This window comes from Pituophis catenifer, unplaced genomic scaffold, assembly GCF_029215685.1.
Source record: "Pituophis catenifer annectens isolate HBS135680 unplaced genomic scaffold, rPitCat1.0.hap2 SCAF_15, whole genome shotgun sequence".
Lineage (NCBI taxonomy): Eukaryota > Metazoa > Chordata > Lepidosauria > Squamata > Colubridae > Pituophis > Pituophis catenifer.
The window spans coordinates 16,820,990-16,839,604 of record NW_027256895.1 but is presented as its reverse complement, the minus strand read 5'-3'; the positions used below and the strand labels follow the sequence as shown (position 1 = coordinate 16,839,604).

Sequence of the window (18,615 nt, the reverse complement as noted above, 5' to 3'; positions counted from 1 at the left end):
TGGAGTTGGGTTTTTTTATGGAACGTTGACATTCTGATTTCTGGAAGGTACAGGGAATATTGCCAGAAATTTCTACTCTGTACTGCCTTGGAATTTTGATTACTGTAACATACTGTACCTAGGGCTACCCTTGAAGTGTATTTGGAAACTACAATTGATCCAGAATGAAGCAGTGCAAACAATTCTAGAAGCCTCTAGGGTACATGTAACACCACTTTTGTAATTGTTAAGCTTTTGTAATTTTAATTGGTTCTTATATTTATATTGGTTTTTACATATCTATTTATTATTACTTTATAAGATGCCCAGAGTCACCCCAAACAGCAATATGGACAGTATGTAAATTTAATAAATAAATGAATAAAATAATAAAATAAAATTGTATAAGTTTCCTTAATTTTTTACAATTGTTTAAAGGTTTGGAGTGTAAAGTCTCCTGTCAGCGTTCCAGAAAAACCTCTGCTCCAATTAAAAACTCTGAGGCAAGCATTTTCTCAAAGTTCCATTTATTAGAGTAGGTATACTGGCACATCTTGGGAAAACCCGAATCTGAGAGTTACAGGTTTTCCCTCAGTAAATCAAAACCCCCAAAACCATCCCCTCACTCATCAGCCGATCACATGCTCCAATCACCATCTGTTCTATCTTGAGACAGCACTCCAACCACTCCTTCTCCAGATGTAGGCTCATCCTGACCTTGACTGATGGGAAGAATGCTATTTTGTCTAAATACAAACCTTCAAATAAATCCTCCCTCCTACTTTCCCAGACATGAGAAGGTGGCAGCTTGGAAGCTTCTGGCCTAATATGGCTTCCAAAGCTGACATCTCCATGGCATCACACACTCAATTTGTTCTTCAATGCAAGTTACATGAATAGGAAATGGGGGTTCTGTGGTATATGAAATATGGATTACTTAGTGCTTTGTCATACATCTATTGTATGAGAAGCATGCCTCATTGAATAATTATTTTGACTCTTAAGTCAATATCAGCAGTAAAGAGAGAGCTTTTCCTGAACAGGAACAGGATCTGTTCCTTTTAGGTCCATCCTACTTCCTTAAAGACATCAAGACAATGTCTTGATGAAGAGTATAGCTTGCTTAACTGTACTGAATTAGGGCAACTCACCTGTGGAAACTTATAGATGCACAAGATGGTTGCCATGAAGAGACACACATCAGCATTAGGTCCTCCAATAACCATTGCTATACTAGCCTGCGCATCACACTTGTAGTTGGGGATAAACTTGCCTTGTGTAGAAAGAAGTTCCAGTGAGACACGGAAAGTCCAGTTGGGATGGAAATTGTTGTTCAACACATGGAATCCCAGTGTGACATTGTGTAAAATCCTTGGACTTTTATTAATTGTCTCTATAGCAAATTGCAAGGCTAGAATATGCTGGTAGTTCTGAGTTATTACTCTGCAGTGGGAAGATTGCCTTATTAATAATTAGATCTTGCAAAAAACAAAAAACTATCTCACCATGGAACATATTTTGGAACCCTAAATATAAACATTTAATAACAATGCAAGAGGGAAGGGATCTAGAAATATTTATTTATTTAAGCCATCTAGAAGATTCACCTCTTGTATAGTTGTAACCATTAATAGAATAACAGAATTGGAAGGGATCTTGGAGGTCTTCTACTCCAACCCTTGCTCAGGCAGAAAACCCTATACCATGTCAGACAAATGGTTGTCGAATCTCTTCTTAAGAATCTCCAGTGTTGGAGCACCCACAACTTCTGAAAGCAAGTCATTCCACTGGTTAATTTTTCTCACTGTCAGGAAATTTCTCCTTAGTTCTAGGTTGCTTCTTTCCTTGATTAGTTTCCATCCATTGCTTCTTGTCTTGACTTCAGGTGCTTTGGAGAATAGGTTGACCCCCTGGAATAGTGCTATCATATCATCCCTAGTCCTTCTTTTCTTTAGACAAGCCAACCCAAATCCTGCAACTGTTTTGGTCTCCAGGTCTCCCAAGCTTCAGTACTGTTCAACTAGAATTAATATCATCCTTACATTGGGCTTATAATAAAAAAATAATAATGTAATGATACCATAATGTAATGATAGGAGAGAGATGAGTGGAACTTGTGACTGTGATATTTGTAACTCCTACAAAGAAGATAGGAACTTGCTTCATTAGAGCTTTCTATTTTTTTCTTCTTTTTTTCTCTAAATTCTTGCAAAATCTTCTATTAATAAAAAGTATTTATTTTTAAAAAAAGAATTAGGGACTTTCCAGGAGATCTAACATAGACTTACATGATATTGTCAAACACATCGAAAGAGGGACTTCTTTCAAAAGTTGTTGGAGTAGAAAATACGTAGATTTGAGAGAGAATGCCGCCGATGATAAAGTCACCAGGATGGTAATGCTTGTGAAGAATAGAAAGCGGGAGGCTTATAGGGCATTTCACAGGAAGGCTGCTAAAGACTCCTTCAAACATTAGAACCACTAGTATTGATAACATACACAGCACCATCTTGAATGAAGACCTTACTTTCCTGTCATGTATTCCTATTTTGTTGAGTAAGATTCGTTGGCTTGAATAAACAGGTATTCAATGTCTGATCTTAATAATAAATATGATCAAACAGTTCAAATATCCTATCTTAGAATGTTTATTCATAGCAAGTAGTAATCTTGATTCAGTGTTTTGCTCTCAATTATTTTGATTCCCTCAGGACCTCTCTACCACCTAAACAGGCAGTTAGCAAGACTACCAAGGAATCTCCACCCTAAGCAAGGGACAAATGTGATGGTAGAGTAAATTTATCCACTTTGGTAAACTAATTCCTTTTCCCTTTTGATTGAGTACGTAGCATTACATCATTCTTGACTCCTAGACATCGCAGAGATACTTCCCTTGAGAGATGAGTGACCCAACATATTTATCAGCCTGTGATAGTCCCGCAAAATGTTTTCTGAACAGGTGTTTAAATCTTAATTGTAATTCTTAATTACAAAATTAAAAAAATAATACTTTAATACTTTATTTTTCATTGCTTTACTTATTAATACATTTCTGTTAATAGCTATCTGAATATTCCAAATAGAGCAGCACATGATTTTCACGCTGGGAAGGTGAGTGAAGGGGTCAATGTAAAATAAAATATTATAGTATTTAAAACAATGGATTTGGAAAAAAATGATAATAAAACTATTTTTAAAAAAGACGGCAAACTTTTGGAGGCTCTCTTTATAGCAGTTGTTGTTGCATCATTGCCATCTTGGCTTCTTCCCCACCTCCACCCGTCAATGTTCTGCAATTGTATCCTATTAACTTCTCAAAAATATTTGGAAGTCAAAGACTTGGCAAAATGGTTGAACAGATTTGGGCTAAGAAAGACCTTCTTCAGGAGAACGTGTATCCTTCCTCTTTCAAAGCTGATAGGATCTCACTTTTCCTCAAAAGTTATTATCCATTTTCAGATCCAGCTGTATAGACATACACCCAGTTTCCCCAAAATGCCAGGTTGGGCGGGAATCTAGAACTCAATCTGCAATGCTCCAAAGAATTTAAGTTCATATTTTTAAAAAAATCTTCCTTGGTCACTATCCATGCCTCTTTGCCCTATTGGTATGTGTAATAGAATACATATATTCTATTACCTGTAGTACAGTGGACTAAAGCACTGTTATTAACATCTGCTGCTTGCAATTACTGTAAGTTCAAATCTCACCAGGCTCAAGGTTGACTCAGACTTTCATCCTTTCAAAGGTAGGTGAAATGAGGACCCAGATTGTGGGGGGCAATAAACTGACTTTGTATAAATATACAAAAGTATGAAGGCTATTGCTTAACGCATTGTAAGCCACCCTGAGTCTCCGGAGAAGGGCGGCATATAAATTAAAGCAAAATAAAATAAAATAAAATAAAATACATAGAAACAATTGTATATATATTAAGGAATTCACAGAAAACTTGATTTATTTGGTCTTCTCTCTCCCCTAAGACAGGGGTGTCAAACTCAAGACCCAGGGGACGGATCCGGCCCATGGGGTGCTTAGATCTGGCCCATGGGGCTTCCCTGGAAACAGTGAAGGACTGGCCTGGGGTGCTTTTGCAGTGAAAATGGAGCTGGGGGGGCATACGCAGCCCTCCCGAGCTCTGTTTTTCAGTGGCAGAGGGTTATAGGAGGCTGTCACAGCTGAAAACAGAACTTGGGAACCCATTTTCGCTGGCAGAGAGCTCGGGCCACCACCAAAAATGGTTTGCAACCATCAAAAATGCCTTCATCCTAAGGCAGTGATGGCTAACCTTTTTGTCATTGCGTGCTGAAAGCAAGTGCGCGTGCGACAGTTCGCACACGTGTGTGCTGGACCCAGAATGCAATGTGCACGCAATGCACCCCTGCACGCCTCACCCCACATGCATGCGCATGTGGCCCCCCACGCCCCGTTTTAGGCCTAGTAGGCCTCCCTGCAGCCTACTGGGCCCATAAACAGGCCACGGGGGGTGTACTCCACCCCCAGACTCCCCCCACCCCACGCATGCATGCGCAACCCCAACGCACATGCAAGCATCTCCCACATGCGCCCAACCCCGTGCATGCATGGCAGAGACCCAAAAATCAGTTGGCCAGTGGGAGGCGCATGCACATTTGTGGTGCAGCTGAGCTTGCTGACGGCTTGCATGCCCTTAGAGAGGACTCTGCGTGCCACCTGTGGCACGCATGCCATAGGTTCGCCATCCTGGTCCTAAGGCAACACAAAGGATTTTTTTCTTGACCTCAGTGGAAGAAGATAGCATGCCTCTTTGACAAATGACTTTTGGGCATCATCCTCTTGATCAAAACTATCACTCTTTTGCTAGATTTCATAACTACTTGGTTGGGTTCCACAATAAGGAAATTGTTGGAAAATTCATATTTTTTTCCACTGTTTTTGCTACTCTACTGTGCAGCTTTGTTTCTCATTCTCACATCCCAACATGCAATGGAATAACTCATATTGAAATGAATAAAGAATTTACTCTCATAAAAATAGTTATAGTTGGGGAATGTTAATTGTGGTATTGCACATTTTAGAACTTTGAAATGTTCCTAATGGGCTTTTTGTAGTCTAGTTAAATCTTTTAGATTTGATTTGGGTCTCAGGGATATTTTTGAGATTACCATAATTGTAAATTGTTTTGGGTGAATTGTATTTGGGAAGTATAGAAATCATTCCAATAAATAAATAGTCAATGTTTTATTTGGTCCTGAATTTTATGGACTTATGTTCATTGACAGTCTCATTGTGATTTTTTCCTCCCTGGTCATGATGCATTCAGTTCATGTGTTTATTTTCCTAGTACCATTGTCTAGATAGTTATTTCACTGCAAAAGTGTAGCAGACCATGTTTTCACCAGTAATGTTACAAAGAATTCCGTTTCCATAGGTGATTATTTCCCCTGTAATTATCAAATCAACCATGATTACTTCTAATCTTAAAAAAATACCACAGATAAATAACAAGGTTAATAGATCCCTAGATACAGGAATCCCTTCATCTGTCTATTTCACAATTGTCCAAAGAACTTTTCAAAAATAAGATAACTGAAGTCAATATGTCTGGTTTAAATATCCAAGTAAATATACATGTTTTGGAATCTAAGTGGATGATGTAAATGCAAGATGATGGTGGTTGTGGCATTGGTTGTAGTAACATTGACATGTCGAATTGTTCAGATCAGGTCTTCTGTGAAATGTCCCATGAGCCATCCTCTTTCTATTCTTCACAAATACTACTATCCTGGTGACTTTACCATTGGTGGCATTCTTTCTCAGATTTATGTATTTTCCAATCTATTAAACTTTAAAGAAGATCCTTCTTCTGAAGTATTTGATTTTACCAAGTAAGGTAGACCACATTTTCTGTTGGTTTAGAACCACATTATAGTGGTTAGTGAACCAGCCTAATTAACACTGATATGAATTCTTAGGATAGTTATTTGCAATTCTGTCTGTCTAAGAAACTCTTCACTTTTCCTTTCCACACTCATTATGTTAATGATACCAAAATGGGGATTTTCATGAAGACATCAATACATATAGGCTATTACTGGATATCATGTATGTTAATAATCTCCTATTTCAAATAGCTGTTATGTCATTTAAAATGTTGCATTGACCAGCGACAATGGAGTATGTGTCCTTAGACTTCATGTATTGTTGAGAAGACATTCCACTGACTAGAGTGAGATTTAAGTATTTTCCAATCTATTAAACTTTGAAGAAAATCCTTCTTCTGTAGTATTTGATTTCATCAAGTAAGATAGACAAGCTTTTCCTTTGGTTTGAAACTACATTATATCCTTAGCGAGCCAGACTAATTAACACTGATATTAATCCCCCTGAACTCTTAGGAGATTTATTTGCTGCACTGTGTTTCTTTGCTTTTCTTTTCATTATGTTTATGATATCAGAATGGGGATTTTCAAGAAGATATCAATACACATAGACTATTGGAGAAACAATGGAACATGTGCCCTTAGACCTTAATATGTTTTTGGGAAGAGACTCCACTGACTAGAATGAGCTTTTTATTCAGTGATACCAATCATGGATATACATTACAAAGTTTGTTCAGAATATTTTAGGAAGAATTAAAGTGAATGTTTATAAAAGTATTTGTCATCAATAATAAGAGTTCTCTCCAAGGAAAAATATTGTTCTCATTTCTCATTTGATAATATTTTAGTTGATACTTTAGCTATTAATACAATTGTGTCTGCTTATATAACCTATAGCTTAATTTCCTTTACAAGGTACCCCAGAATATTAGTTGGTTTGAATATAAATGTGCTCTAGCTACTTAAGAGAACTTTTTAATTAATCCTTCCTTTCTGCTTCAAAATAATATGTTTCCCTCTTCTGGAATCTGTAGTTTTCAAGATTTAATTTTGAAAGTTCTGCACAAGCTTTGCTTGCATTCAGTAAAGGGAATTTTCTATCGGAAAACAAGTTTGAAATTTGGAAATCATTCTGGATTTAGTGATCCAATTTGATCACTAAATTTATATCTAGAATAACACTAGCAGCAACCCAGACAATCTATTGGTAATAAGAACATTAAAAAAATGCCTAGTGTAAACCAAGCATAGATAACTATTTCTTGGTCTAATTATGCAGACATTGTTTCATTTAATTTGGATTGGTATAATTTTCCTTATATATTGTGCTTCTTTGGCATTAAATAAATGTCAATAAATTTAAAAAAATGCTTATAAAAGTCTTTTAGAACAGTCTGCAAGCAAAGAAACTATAGACAGTTGTCTGCAAAATTGAATTTTGCATTAGAAATTATACTAAACTCATCCCTACCGAAAGCATTATCTTTCCATGATTCTCCTCAAAGTCCTTTACTCAAAGTCCTTGTACTGAAGGACAAGTTTTTGTCCTTCTGGAAAACCATAACACTGTGTCCAAACACCTTTTGGGGTCAGGCTATGCTAGCCATGGAGCTAGAGCTAAAGCCACAATTCTGCAACAGGTGTATGATATGGATCTCAAGTATTTCCACCAAAGTCTAGGTATTCACAGGATAATAAAAGGATGCCTTCATGCCAGAAAATTACCTGTCCAATATAACCTGTCCAACAGATTGTAGAAGTCCCTCTTTGATGAGATTTAGTATCTTCCCATTTCAAACATTTCTAAGAAAGTTTAACAATACTGCTTTTGCCGAGCAAACATGCCCTCGTGATTGAAGGAACCTGATAACACGTCCCACATGTTTCTTCAATATCTTTTCTATAGCAAACTTCATGACTCCAATAACTAACTAACATCCATCTGTTTTGAGGATGATCTTTTTTTTTCTGTGTAGAACCTTAACTTCATTTAAAAAAAAAAAAAACTTGCCAAATTTCTTAAAGTAGTCTTTTTTTAATTCAAGAAAGCACCAGGTTTTTAGGTTTGTAGAAAAAAATAATAATAATTTTGTTCTTCCGATACACATGAAGGATCACATTATACACTTCCTCAACAACCATTCAAGACATCTGAAAGTCAACATTCATGCAATTATAAATGTTTAGAATTGATTTGGATACTAACTGGGCCATTGTGCGATGGCCAAGATTTTTTTTTCCACACAAAATGATAGGGCTGAGATTCAAACATTTAGAAATTCATAACAAGTTTTCTTTTCTCTTTTCCTTGTGGGCAAGGAAGTACAATCTAGCTAATAAAAAAAAATCATGTATTTTATTCATCTCCTGAGTTGAAATGTGGTTCCTGTGTTATATTTTAAAGAAGATGCCTAGAAAGTCTTTTTAAATTTTTATTACAGTGTATTCACTCAGAATTACCAACATATTCTGGCTTTGCAATTTGCAGTTGAAACAGTTAATGAAAATCCAAGGATTTTGCCTAATGTCACTTTGGGGTTCCATGTGTTGAACAGCAATTTTCGTGCCAGATGGACTTATCGGGCCTCACTGGATCTGCTCTCTACACGGGGCAGGTTTATCCCAAACTATAAGTGTGATGTCCAGACCAGTATAGCTGCTGTTATCTGTGGTCCTAACACTAATGTGTGCCATTTTATGACAAGTATTTTATGCACCCACAAAATTCCACAGGTGAGAGTTTCCTTGATTCGAATAAAAATTGAAAAGAATGGGGGTTCTTGTGCATTTTACACATGCTTTTGCCATTACTTAGAAGTTTTTTTCTGTTTTCTGAAGAAAAAAACATTTACATTTTATTGTAATTCTGACTAATTACAAAAGTAACAAATGGGGTTTTTTATCTTTGAACTGATCAACAGCCACATGATACATTTTCATATACTGAGGTAAATTTCAGAATCTTAACACACATATTTTAAAACCAAAAACTTCCAATTATCCTCAATGAAAAAAATGGCACTTCTGTCCCTGCTTTCTGTCATTTGTGGCACTCAGAGACTATCTTAATGCTCTTCTAAATAACTGTGACCAGCATTTTTTCTACTCTTTATAAATATATCCAAAGTTGCCTATTGACGAATGAAGTTAAGCTCTGTCACTTCAAGAAATCCTTTCTGACTGATTGATTGATTCATTGATTAAGTGCTATTAAGTTGGTGATGACTCATTAAGAGCACAAACAGACCTTTTCCAGGTTGATATGTCTCAACTTGGCCTACATGTCTTCCAAAACTGCATTAACCCAGTCTATCCACCTTGCTACTGATTGTTACTTCTTTTCTTTCCCTTACCTTTTCCATCATTATATAATTTATATGACAGTACCATGTGTCCCAAATAAGATGATTTAATTATTGAGATAGAAGTGTGATTGTTCAATGTTCCATTTTGGAGTAGGCTGGGGATGTAATCAGTGATATTCTCAGAGGTTCTCTAGCACTGATGATGCTACCTAGTTTGAGTAATGAAACATCTGCAAGAAACTAACCAAATTCAGAAAGCATCAAGGACTTCTCATTTCAACCCTGAGCTGCAAATATTCTTCTTTATTGGCTTTTTACAGTACTTCTAAAAGTTAACTGGCTTTTATTTTTTTAATTTATTTTAATCCCCTGCTGCACTTTATCTCTGTCTCTGTCTCTGTCTCTCTCTGTCTCTCTGTCTCTGTCTCTGTTTCTCTCTCTCTCTCTCTCTGTGTGTGTCTTTCTCTGCCTCTCTCTGCCTCTCCTTTGATCTACTTTGCTGCTTTGAATACATCTTGCTTTTCCTTAAGGAAGTCATGGCATGTTATTGGGCAATGACTTGATTTATATCTATATTGGACTTTCTCTATAGGAATTTTGCATTTTATTAATTTGCAAAAAGTTTGGAGCTTTTAATTTTGTATCAAAATATACCACCAAAAAAAAAAATCCTTTCGGCTTCTCTATTCATTTTATTACTCTGAAGAATCTCAGTTCAAGATTCTTTGTATTCTGTCCTTGAAGAGTTTTCTTATCTCCAATTGCTAAATTACAAGAAAAAAGAATATAATCAGCCCAGAGGCAAGTAACTGCAATTAAACTAGATTTAAAAAAGGAACTTGGTTTGAAATTGGCAGATTCAGTGGAGAAGACTTAAGGAAATAAGGCCCTTAGAGACTTAGAACGAACTGAATAGATGAGTAATACACTGGTTTCCCTTAAGAAGATTGAAGAAGATTGGGGAACAGATGTATCATATTCAACTGGAAAACAATTTCATCTGGATGAATTTGCGAAGATAAATTGCTTTTGAAGAATGAATTCAATATATTTAACCAAACAATAATTGATAAGAAATGTTATTAAGAAATTAGGATATTCGATCCAGGACAAATTAGAGTTAACTATTGGGATGATGTGGGATAGATAAGAAACCCTGTAAAATTTCTACAAATTAAATACAATAATAGATTTTTAATATAAGTTTCTGAAATTTTAATCTTCTCTTTCTTGTTGCTGTTCTACCTGTTAACTGTTTTGTTATAAATATAGTAGATAGTTGACCGGTTAATAATTTGCAAATAGAGTTAAAGGTTTAAACATTTTGGGGTGTGTTTCACAAGAAGAGGGAAACTAATAGTGTTGCAATATTTTTATCAGTATTCAACTAGGGGAAATAGTATGCATATATGTGTGTTTGTGTTTAATGCTGGAAGCATTAAAAAAAGTTTTAATGCTTACTGAAGTCTTGTTGGTTTTGGTTTGTTACTGTAATAATTCTTTTTTGAGGTTTATATCTTAATTTTTTTTTAAATAAAAAACACAGGTCATATTATTCATTATTATTAATAATATATTTTTAGTTTGCTTATGGTTCAGGTGCAATGATGAATGACAAATCCCAGGGAGTTTTCCTTCATCAGCTATTCCCAAATCTTGACCATTACTATAAGGGGATTCTCCAGTTATTGCTGCATTTCCAGTGGATATGGATTGGTGTTATATATATAGACGATGACATTGGAGAAAGCTCTGTGGAAAGCATACTATCCATTTTCGCTCAGGAAGCTATCTGCTTTGATTTTGTAGAAACATTTCCACAAATAAGTTTTTCTTCAGAAATCAACCCAATAGCATTGGAAGGACTGAAGACAATAAGCATTGTTATGGAAAGAACAGCCAATGTAGTTCTTGTACTGGGTGAAATTCAGAGTATTATGGTTTTAAGACTTATGCTTCAGTTCTCCAAATTTCATGACATACCAATGAAAGCCAAAGTATGGATTTTCACTGCCCAAATGGATTTCACATCCCTTCCACTGCTACGGAGCTGGGACATGGACTTCATCCATGGGGCTCTATCCTTTGCAGTTCACACCAAAGACGTTTCCAGCTTCCATCAATTCCTTCGATTGAGAAAGCTTCCATCAGAAAAAGAAGATGGTTTCTTCAGGGACTTCTGGGAAGAGGCATTCCAGTGCTCTTTCTCCCATTCCAATCTAGAAACAAAGCCAGGAAGACTCTGCACTGGAGAGGAGAAGTTAGAAACCCTTCCTGGCTCTGTTTTTGAAATGAGCATGACCAGCCACAGCTATAGCCTCTATAATGCTGTTCATGTAGTGGCAGAAGCTTTGCATGCCATGCATTCCAGGGCAGTGAACAAAAGAGCAATCCAGAGAAGAGGAAGAAGGGAACTTCTCAATCAACAACCATGGAAGGTAACTTCTTATGAATACTATTTCCTCTCCCACCCTAGCAATACTGCTCAGCTGAACCATAACATTCCAGATTGCTATCACAATGTAAAGCCTAGTAACCTCAGAATATTGATTATATTGCTCTCCACAGTGGTAGACAATATCTTCTAGGAGCTTCATATAAATTAGAAATAATAGGACAAAATGTTGGAGCACTCCACAAAATATGGAAATTAGTGTTCACCCTTTCTCCTTTTCATTAGAAAAGGAATCAATTCTCCATAAAAGAGTTTCTCCAACCTCCAGCTTTCATAGGCAGCCCTCAATGAGAAATGATCATTATTAGCATCAATCACCAAGACATCCACCAGAATCAGGAAGAGCTTTTTTTCTGTCGTGTATCTGGTATGAATTCTAAATATTTCATCAATCTCAGCAAGAATTTTTTCTTTGGTCACCTCTAGAGCCTCCGCCAACAGCTCTTCCAATATCTCTGCTAGATTTTCTCCCTTTTCTCCCTCAATATTCTGAAACCGCAAATAATAATAAGCCCGTTCCATGTCAAGTGATATTATTGTTCTCTCTTTATTTTTTTCTGCCAAAGTAAGTCTGTGATCAACTTCTTTCACTCTTTTTTCTTTTTGTTCAGCTTTCTCTTCTACTTTCTGGATGCGTTGTTCACTTTTCGCCATTATTTGTTGAAAAATCTCTATTTTATACTCCACTTTCCCTATTCTTTCCTTCATATCATCATGTAGGGCTTGAATCATAACTTTCTTCCTACATCACGTTTGCTTTCTCTTGCTGTAGCATGGCATACAATGACTTCTCGCCTGATGGACTAGATGTTGCTGATGATGGTGCTGAAGATGGTGCAGATGCTGTTTTCCTCATTTTGAAGTGTGTTGGTACTTTGTAATCCACAAAATATAAAGGATAAAGCTATTAGTTGTAATCCAAGGAAAAGGCAAAAGTATAAATTATATTCCAAAGGTTATCAGACATACTTGTTGTTGTTCTTCAGGTTCTTCAAACCCTAATCCTTTCTTTTCATGAAAAAAAATATAAATTGGTAAATTGTAATCGGCATAGGCACACCAAACCCCAAAATTCATCCACCAATTATTATATCCACAGATAGGGAGGTCACAGAGCAACGTATAAAAAAAGGGAAATTTTTTACTGTTTTCAGCTTCTGCTTCACCTTATCTGTTTAGTTTCTGCTTGAGTTCCAAGAGCTGCACTGTTTAAAAATAGAAAATCTCAGTGTATCTCAGCTATTCAGCATAAACAACTTATAGTGTGGAAATTATTTGTCTAGTAGTCAGTCTTTATCTTCAGCTTCTCAAGGTTATACTTTTTTCCCTTTTCTCCTTTACACCTCCCAGCTTTCACTTCTGCCTATAGGTGGCACTGTTCCTCTATGTCTCTCTTATTCTTCCTTCTTTTATAAAATATACTCTGATCCAAGTTTTATAAAAAGCAAAGGTCTGTACAGTATGTCCAAATTTTATGGTATCCAAAAACTTCTAACTTAATCAATGTTATATTTGAGGTCCCCAGTCCAGCTTCCAAATTGCAAAGTTTATTTTCAACTTTTTAAAAAGTTCTTTGGCTTTACTTCCTGTTCTCAAAAATGGCTCTTATGCTTTACTCACCACTTTTCTTGGGAGGTGGAGGAAAAACAGTTCCACCTCCTCCTTTTTAGGTCTCACTTTCACCAGCTGTTTTCCATGGGGCTCTTTCTTCCATAAAAAAATTAAAAAGTAAAAGTTAAGAGTCTCTCACCCAGATCGATCACACTGTTCTTCCATCTTCCATGCTTTCTTTTCTGGTAGCTGTCACAGTGACTAAAGCCAAATCTCTTCAACAACCAGACTTTAACTCTAAAATAGAATGACAAATTTAGGATTTCAGCTTTGACTTGACTGGAGGCATCTTTCATTAGTTCTAGCCTTGGCTTAGGTACAAAGCCAGTCTCTTGTGCCAGACACTCTTCCTCAGCCTTGGAAACCAGGCCTCCTCCACCACCACCACCTCCTCCTCCTCCACTTCCTCCTCCACCTTCACCTCCACCTCTACTTCCACCACCACCTCCTCCTCCTCCTCTCTATTGAATTTACACATTGCAAGAACATTCCAAAACCCAACAAAAACCAAAGCAAAATGAATTAATTTAATTATTATTTTTTATCAAATTAATTTCAATTTTTCCCCTAAGTGTATCTTTAAAAAGCTTCAGGCACAAAGGAAAAGAAAAATAGCAATCATACAAAACATCAATTTTAGGTGCATCAATATTATAAGTATTGTCCTTTGAGTTGATCTAATTTATTATTTTCTGAAGGATAAGTTTTTTTCCCCCAGAGGATCTTATTGTGTTCTCAGTTCTTTTATTCTATCTGTGTTAAAAGGTACAGTTTCTCAGAGCCATTTATTTCAGCTAATGAAACAGAAGGTGTTGTATTTCACCCCTTAAAAATTCTCAAGGCACATCAGAGGTTAAAGGGACAGATACAAGAAAGAACAGAATAAATGTCTCTCATGAAAATAAGACCCTGTCTTATATTTTTTTGAACCCCGAAATAAGTGCTTGGCCTTATTGTCGGGGCGGGCTTATTTTGGGATGCATGAAGAAAGATGGGGCTCCTCTTGCCATCTTACCTAATTTCCAGCTCTGTCTCCCTAACCCTAACCAGACCAGCTGCACATGCATTTAAATATTTTCAGGGAGGGCTTATTTTCAGGGAGGGCTTATTTTTGGGGAGGGCTTATTTTCGAGGAAACACAGTATTTGTAAAATAGTAGACTATTATTAAACTATTATTCCTGGCATTCTTGTCCTTCTTGTAATTACTTTTCTTCCCATTCTAATTTAGCTTCACCATTATTTGAAAAGCAACTCATTTAACAATAGTGTTGGAGAAACCTTCACCTTTAGTTCACATGGGGAATTAATAGTTGGATTTGATCTTATAAATTGGGTCACATTTCCCAATCAATCCTTCCAGAGAGTAAAAGTTGGAGGAGTAGCACCACTGGGTTCTCCTGGGAAAGTATTCACCATCTCTGAAAATGCTATTATATGGCACAACAATTTCAAACAGGTGATGTTCATCACATTATTATTTTTTTAAAAAAAAATTCCTGAGGCTTTAAAATGATGAGAGAAAATTTACTTTAAGGTGAGGGGTGGGGAGGTAAAACGATATATGTTGGAATTTTATTTGTATTTTGGTGTAATTTTTTCAGCCATACTTATAACTTGTGCCAAGTCCATAGGTGGTATTCAGCCGGTTTGGACCAGTTCGCCTGAACCTGTAGTGGAAATTACAGGTGGGCCCGCCCACCTGCCCTGGCTCTATGTCATCCTATTTAGGCACATTTTTGAGGCCAGTCACATGCGTAGAAGGAGCGTGCGCCAGCAAAGCTCACATTTGCGCATTCACATTTGTGAACCGGTAGGGAAACTAAGTGAATACCACCCCTGGCCAAGTCATTATCAATGTGTAACCTGTAATATTAGGAACCAGGCTAGAAATCAAGAGACTGTGAGTTCTAGTCCCACTTTAGGCACAAAACCAGCTGGATGACTTTGGACCAGTCCCTCTCTCTCAGCCCTGGGAAGGAAGCAATGGCAAACCACTTCTGAAATCTTGCCAAGAGAAGTGCACGGGAAGTCCAGGAAGTCACTAGGTGATAAGACTGACTCAAAGAGACCAAAACCCAAAGCAAATAGGAAAAGAAAAAAACGTTAGAACCCCCCCCCCAAAAAAAAAAATTATTAAATGAATTTTCTGAACAGTGACACATTTTCATCTCTTCCATTTCCACACAGATTCAACCTATTTCTCTGTGTAATGTCAACTGCCAGTCTGGTTATAGTAAAACCAAGATTGAGGGGAAGCCATTTTGCTGCTATGATTGTCATTTATGTCCCGAAGGAAAGATTTCAAACCAAAACGGTAAGTGTTCCAATAGGAGAGCATTATTGCAGAACCTATTGCCTGAGAATAAAATATTCAATTCAGGGCTGCACAGGCATCCCATGCCATCTATCTTTTTTCTTAGCTCTTACCAGGAGTGAAATCCAGCAGGTTCTGAAAGGTTCTGGAGAACTGGTAGCGGAAATTTTGAGTAGTTTGGAGAATTGGAAAATATCACCTCTAGGTGGCCCCAGAGTGGGGTGGTAATGGAGATTTAGCAATATCCTTCCTCCAGGAGTGAGGAGGGAATGGGGATTTTGCAGTATCCTTTCCCTGGAGTGGAGTGGAAATGGAGATTTTGCAGTAACCTTATCCTGCCACGCCCACCAAGCCACACCACACTCACCAAGCCATGCCCACAGAACTGGTAGTAAAAAATTTGGATTTCACCACTGGCTCTTACTGATGCTAATTTATTTATAGAATATGTAAACTTTTGCAGTCTGATTTGCCACTGTAAAGATTGTTAAAAAAAAACAACCAACAGATTGTAAAGAAAGTTCAAGAGGTTGGAAATTACTCAGTGGAAATGCATTACACAGCAATTAAATCCACATGCTTGGAATACAATTTTTCAGAGGGGAAAAAAAAAAAACAGATTTCAAAGATGAAATGACTAGAAATAATTTTTAGTGTTTCACATTCAAAATCCAGTACAAATATTGTGGTAATTGTTCGAGCTCTGGGGAAAATGGAGGGCATGGCAAAATTTTGTTGCTAATTTTTTAAAGAAATAATTTCTTTATTTATGTTTTACTTTCTTTTTGTATCTTAATTTTTGTGTAATTTTTCTTTTTATAACCTGCCTAGTTTAATAGTGCAATAAAAGAAAAGGGGTTTTTAGCAAGTATTTTTATCAACTTCTCAGAGACATCTTAATGTTTGCTAAAACTTGTCTGCTTTAACAAATCTATAAATGGTGGCTATTCTTCAATGAAATTGGAGGAATGAAGATTGGTTGTGTTTCCTAACGCATGTTTCTTTCCTAGATATGGAAGACTGTTTTCAATGTCCAGAAGATCAGTATCCCAATATGGATCGGAATCTGTGCCTTCCAAAAGGTATCAGCTTCCTCTCATTTGAAGAACCTTTAGGATTTACGCTTACCCTTTGTGCTCTTTTGTTTTCTTTCCTCACAATTTTGGTGCTTTACATCTTCATTAAGCACCGGGAGACTCCCATTGTCAAAGCCAACAACCGGAACCTCAGCTACGTTCTTCTCATTTCCCTTTTGTTTTGTTTCCTTTGCACTTTGCTCTTCATTGGACAGCCCACAACGCTTATGTGTCTCCTTCGACAAACAACCTTTGGCATCACCTTCTCAATAGCCATTTCTTCAGTTTTGGCCAAGACCATCATTGTGGTCCTGGCCTTCATGGCAACCACACCAGGTGGTGGGATGAGGAAATGGTCTGGAAAGCAAATGGCCAGCTCCATCATCCTCTCCTGCTCTTTTATTCAAGCTTTGATTTTCACTGTGTGGTTGGTAACTGCTCCTCCCTTTCCAGATGTTGACATGCACTCCCTGATTGAAGAAATTATCCTGGAATGTAAAGAAGGCTCTATCACCTTGTTTTACGTTGTCTTGGGATTTCTGGGGTTCCTGGCTACCATCAGCTTCACAGTGGCCTTCTTGGCCAGGAACTTGCCTGACAGTTTCAATGAAGCCAAGTTTATCACCTTCAGCATGTTGGTCTTCTGCAGTGTCTGGGTGTCCTTTGTTCCAACTTATTTAAGCACAAAAGGAAAATACATGGTGGCCGTGGAGATTTTTTCCATCTTGGCCTCCAGTGCTGGTTTATTGCTCTGCATCTTTTCTCCTAAATGTTATATCATTGTTGTGAGGCCTGAACTGAATAACAAGGAACAACTAAGAAGACGAAAGTGATCGCCAAAAAGAAGTTTATTTATTATAATCATCAACAATTTTATATCTTGTCCCATGTAACACTATTAAAACAATTGTACTAAAAAATAAAACAATGAAAAATAAATTATGAACATTTTATAATCAATAATAAAATTTAAGATATGAAATATTATTAAGAGTCTTTTACCAATATAAGGAAAAATTTAACTTTCCAGGGAATTTTTCAAAAGCTCATAGCAACCAAAAATATGGATAGATAGATGATAGATAGATAGATAGATAGGTAGGTAGATAGATAGATAGATAGATAGATAGATAGATAGATAGATAGATAGATAGATAGATAGATAATTATTAGATCATCTCAAAAAATGTTCAGAGGCATAAAGAAATATACATTCTACCAGCTTCCCTATAATGTGTGGGCTTTGAACTTAAGAACCAAAGCTTAGAATCTCATCTGGAGATTAATTTTCAGCTAGTGTAATGTTTAGCTAAGATGTTATACATCCTCTTTCCATTTATTTATTTTAATACTTCTAACTCACTGAATGGCAACATTGAATATATTAAAGCTAAACAAAACATGTATTAATAAGGAGGATAACCAGAGTCAGATTGATTCAGAATGATATAATCACCAAAAAAGTCCTCTCTCTTGCTACCATCAAAGATGCCTTCATCCTACATTAGTATAGTATTCTTGTTAAATAGGACAGGGAAAGCTTATAACTATTTGTAGACCTATTATATAAAGGGGACAATAATGTATGATTTTTTCCCCAGCATCCAGCTCAGGTGGACACTTTATGTTAAATGTTAAAAGTATTTAATATTTGGGTTATATTTTTCTTTTTCTACACAATTTTTGTTGTTGTGGGTAGAATAGAATAGAATAGAATAGAATAGAATAGAATAGAATAGAATAGAATAGAATAGAATAGAGCAGAGCAGAGCAGAGCAGAGCAGAGCAGAGCAGAGCAGAATTCTTTATTGGCCAAGGGTATTGGATACACAAGGAATTTATCTCTGGTGCTTAAGCTCTCACTGTACATACAAGCAACAAGTGATAAATCATGATCATAATCATCGTAAGCAGGGGTGGGCTGCTTCCTGTTCACCCCAGTTTAGGCAAACAGGTAGTGGCGGTGGCAGGAGGCTCTGCCTACCCATCCAGAGAGCGTCAAAAATGCT

At 36.7% G+C, this 18,615-nt stretch overlaps 1 protein-coding gene across 1 annotated transcript; it reads left to right on the top strand.

The window, feature by feature from the left end:
- The first annotated feature begins 10,755 nt into the window (after positions 1-10,755).
- On the top strand, positions 10,756-17,439 carry LOC139324469 (vomeronasal type-2 receptor 26-like). Its single transcript, XM_070954181.1, has 4 exons — positions 10,756-11,586; positions 14,445-14,672; positions 15,404-15,530; positions 16,541-17,439. Exons 1-4 carry the CDS (start codon positions 10,756-10,758, stop codon positions 17,437-17,439), a joined length of 2,085 nt encoding a protein of 694 aa, XP_070810282.1.
- The last annotated feature ends 1,176 nt before the right edge of the window (positions 17,440-18,615 follow it).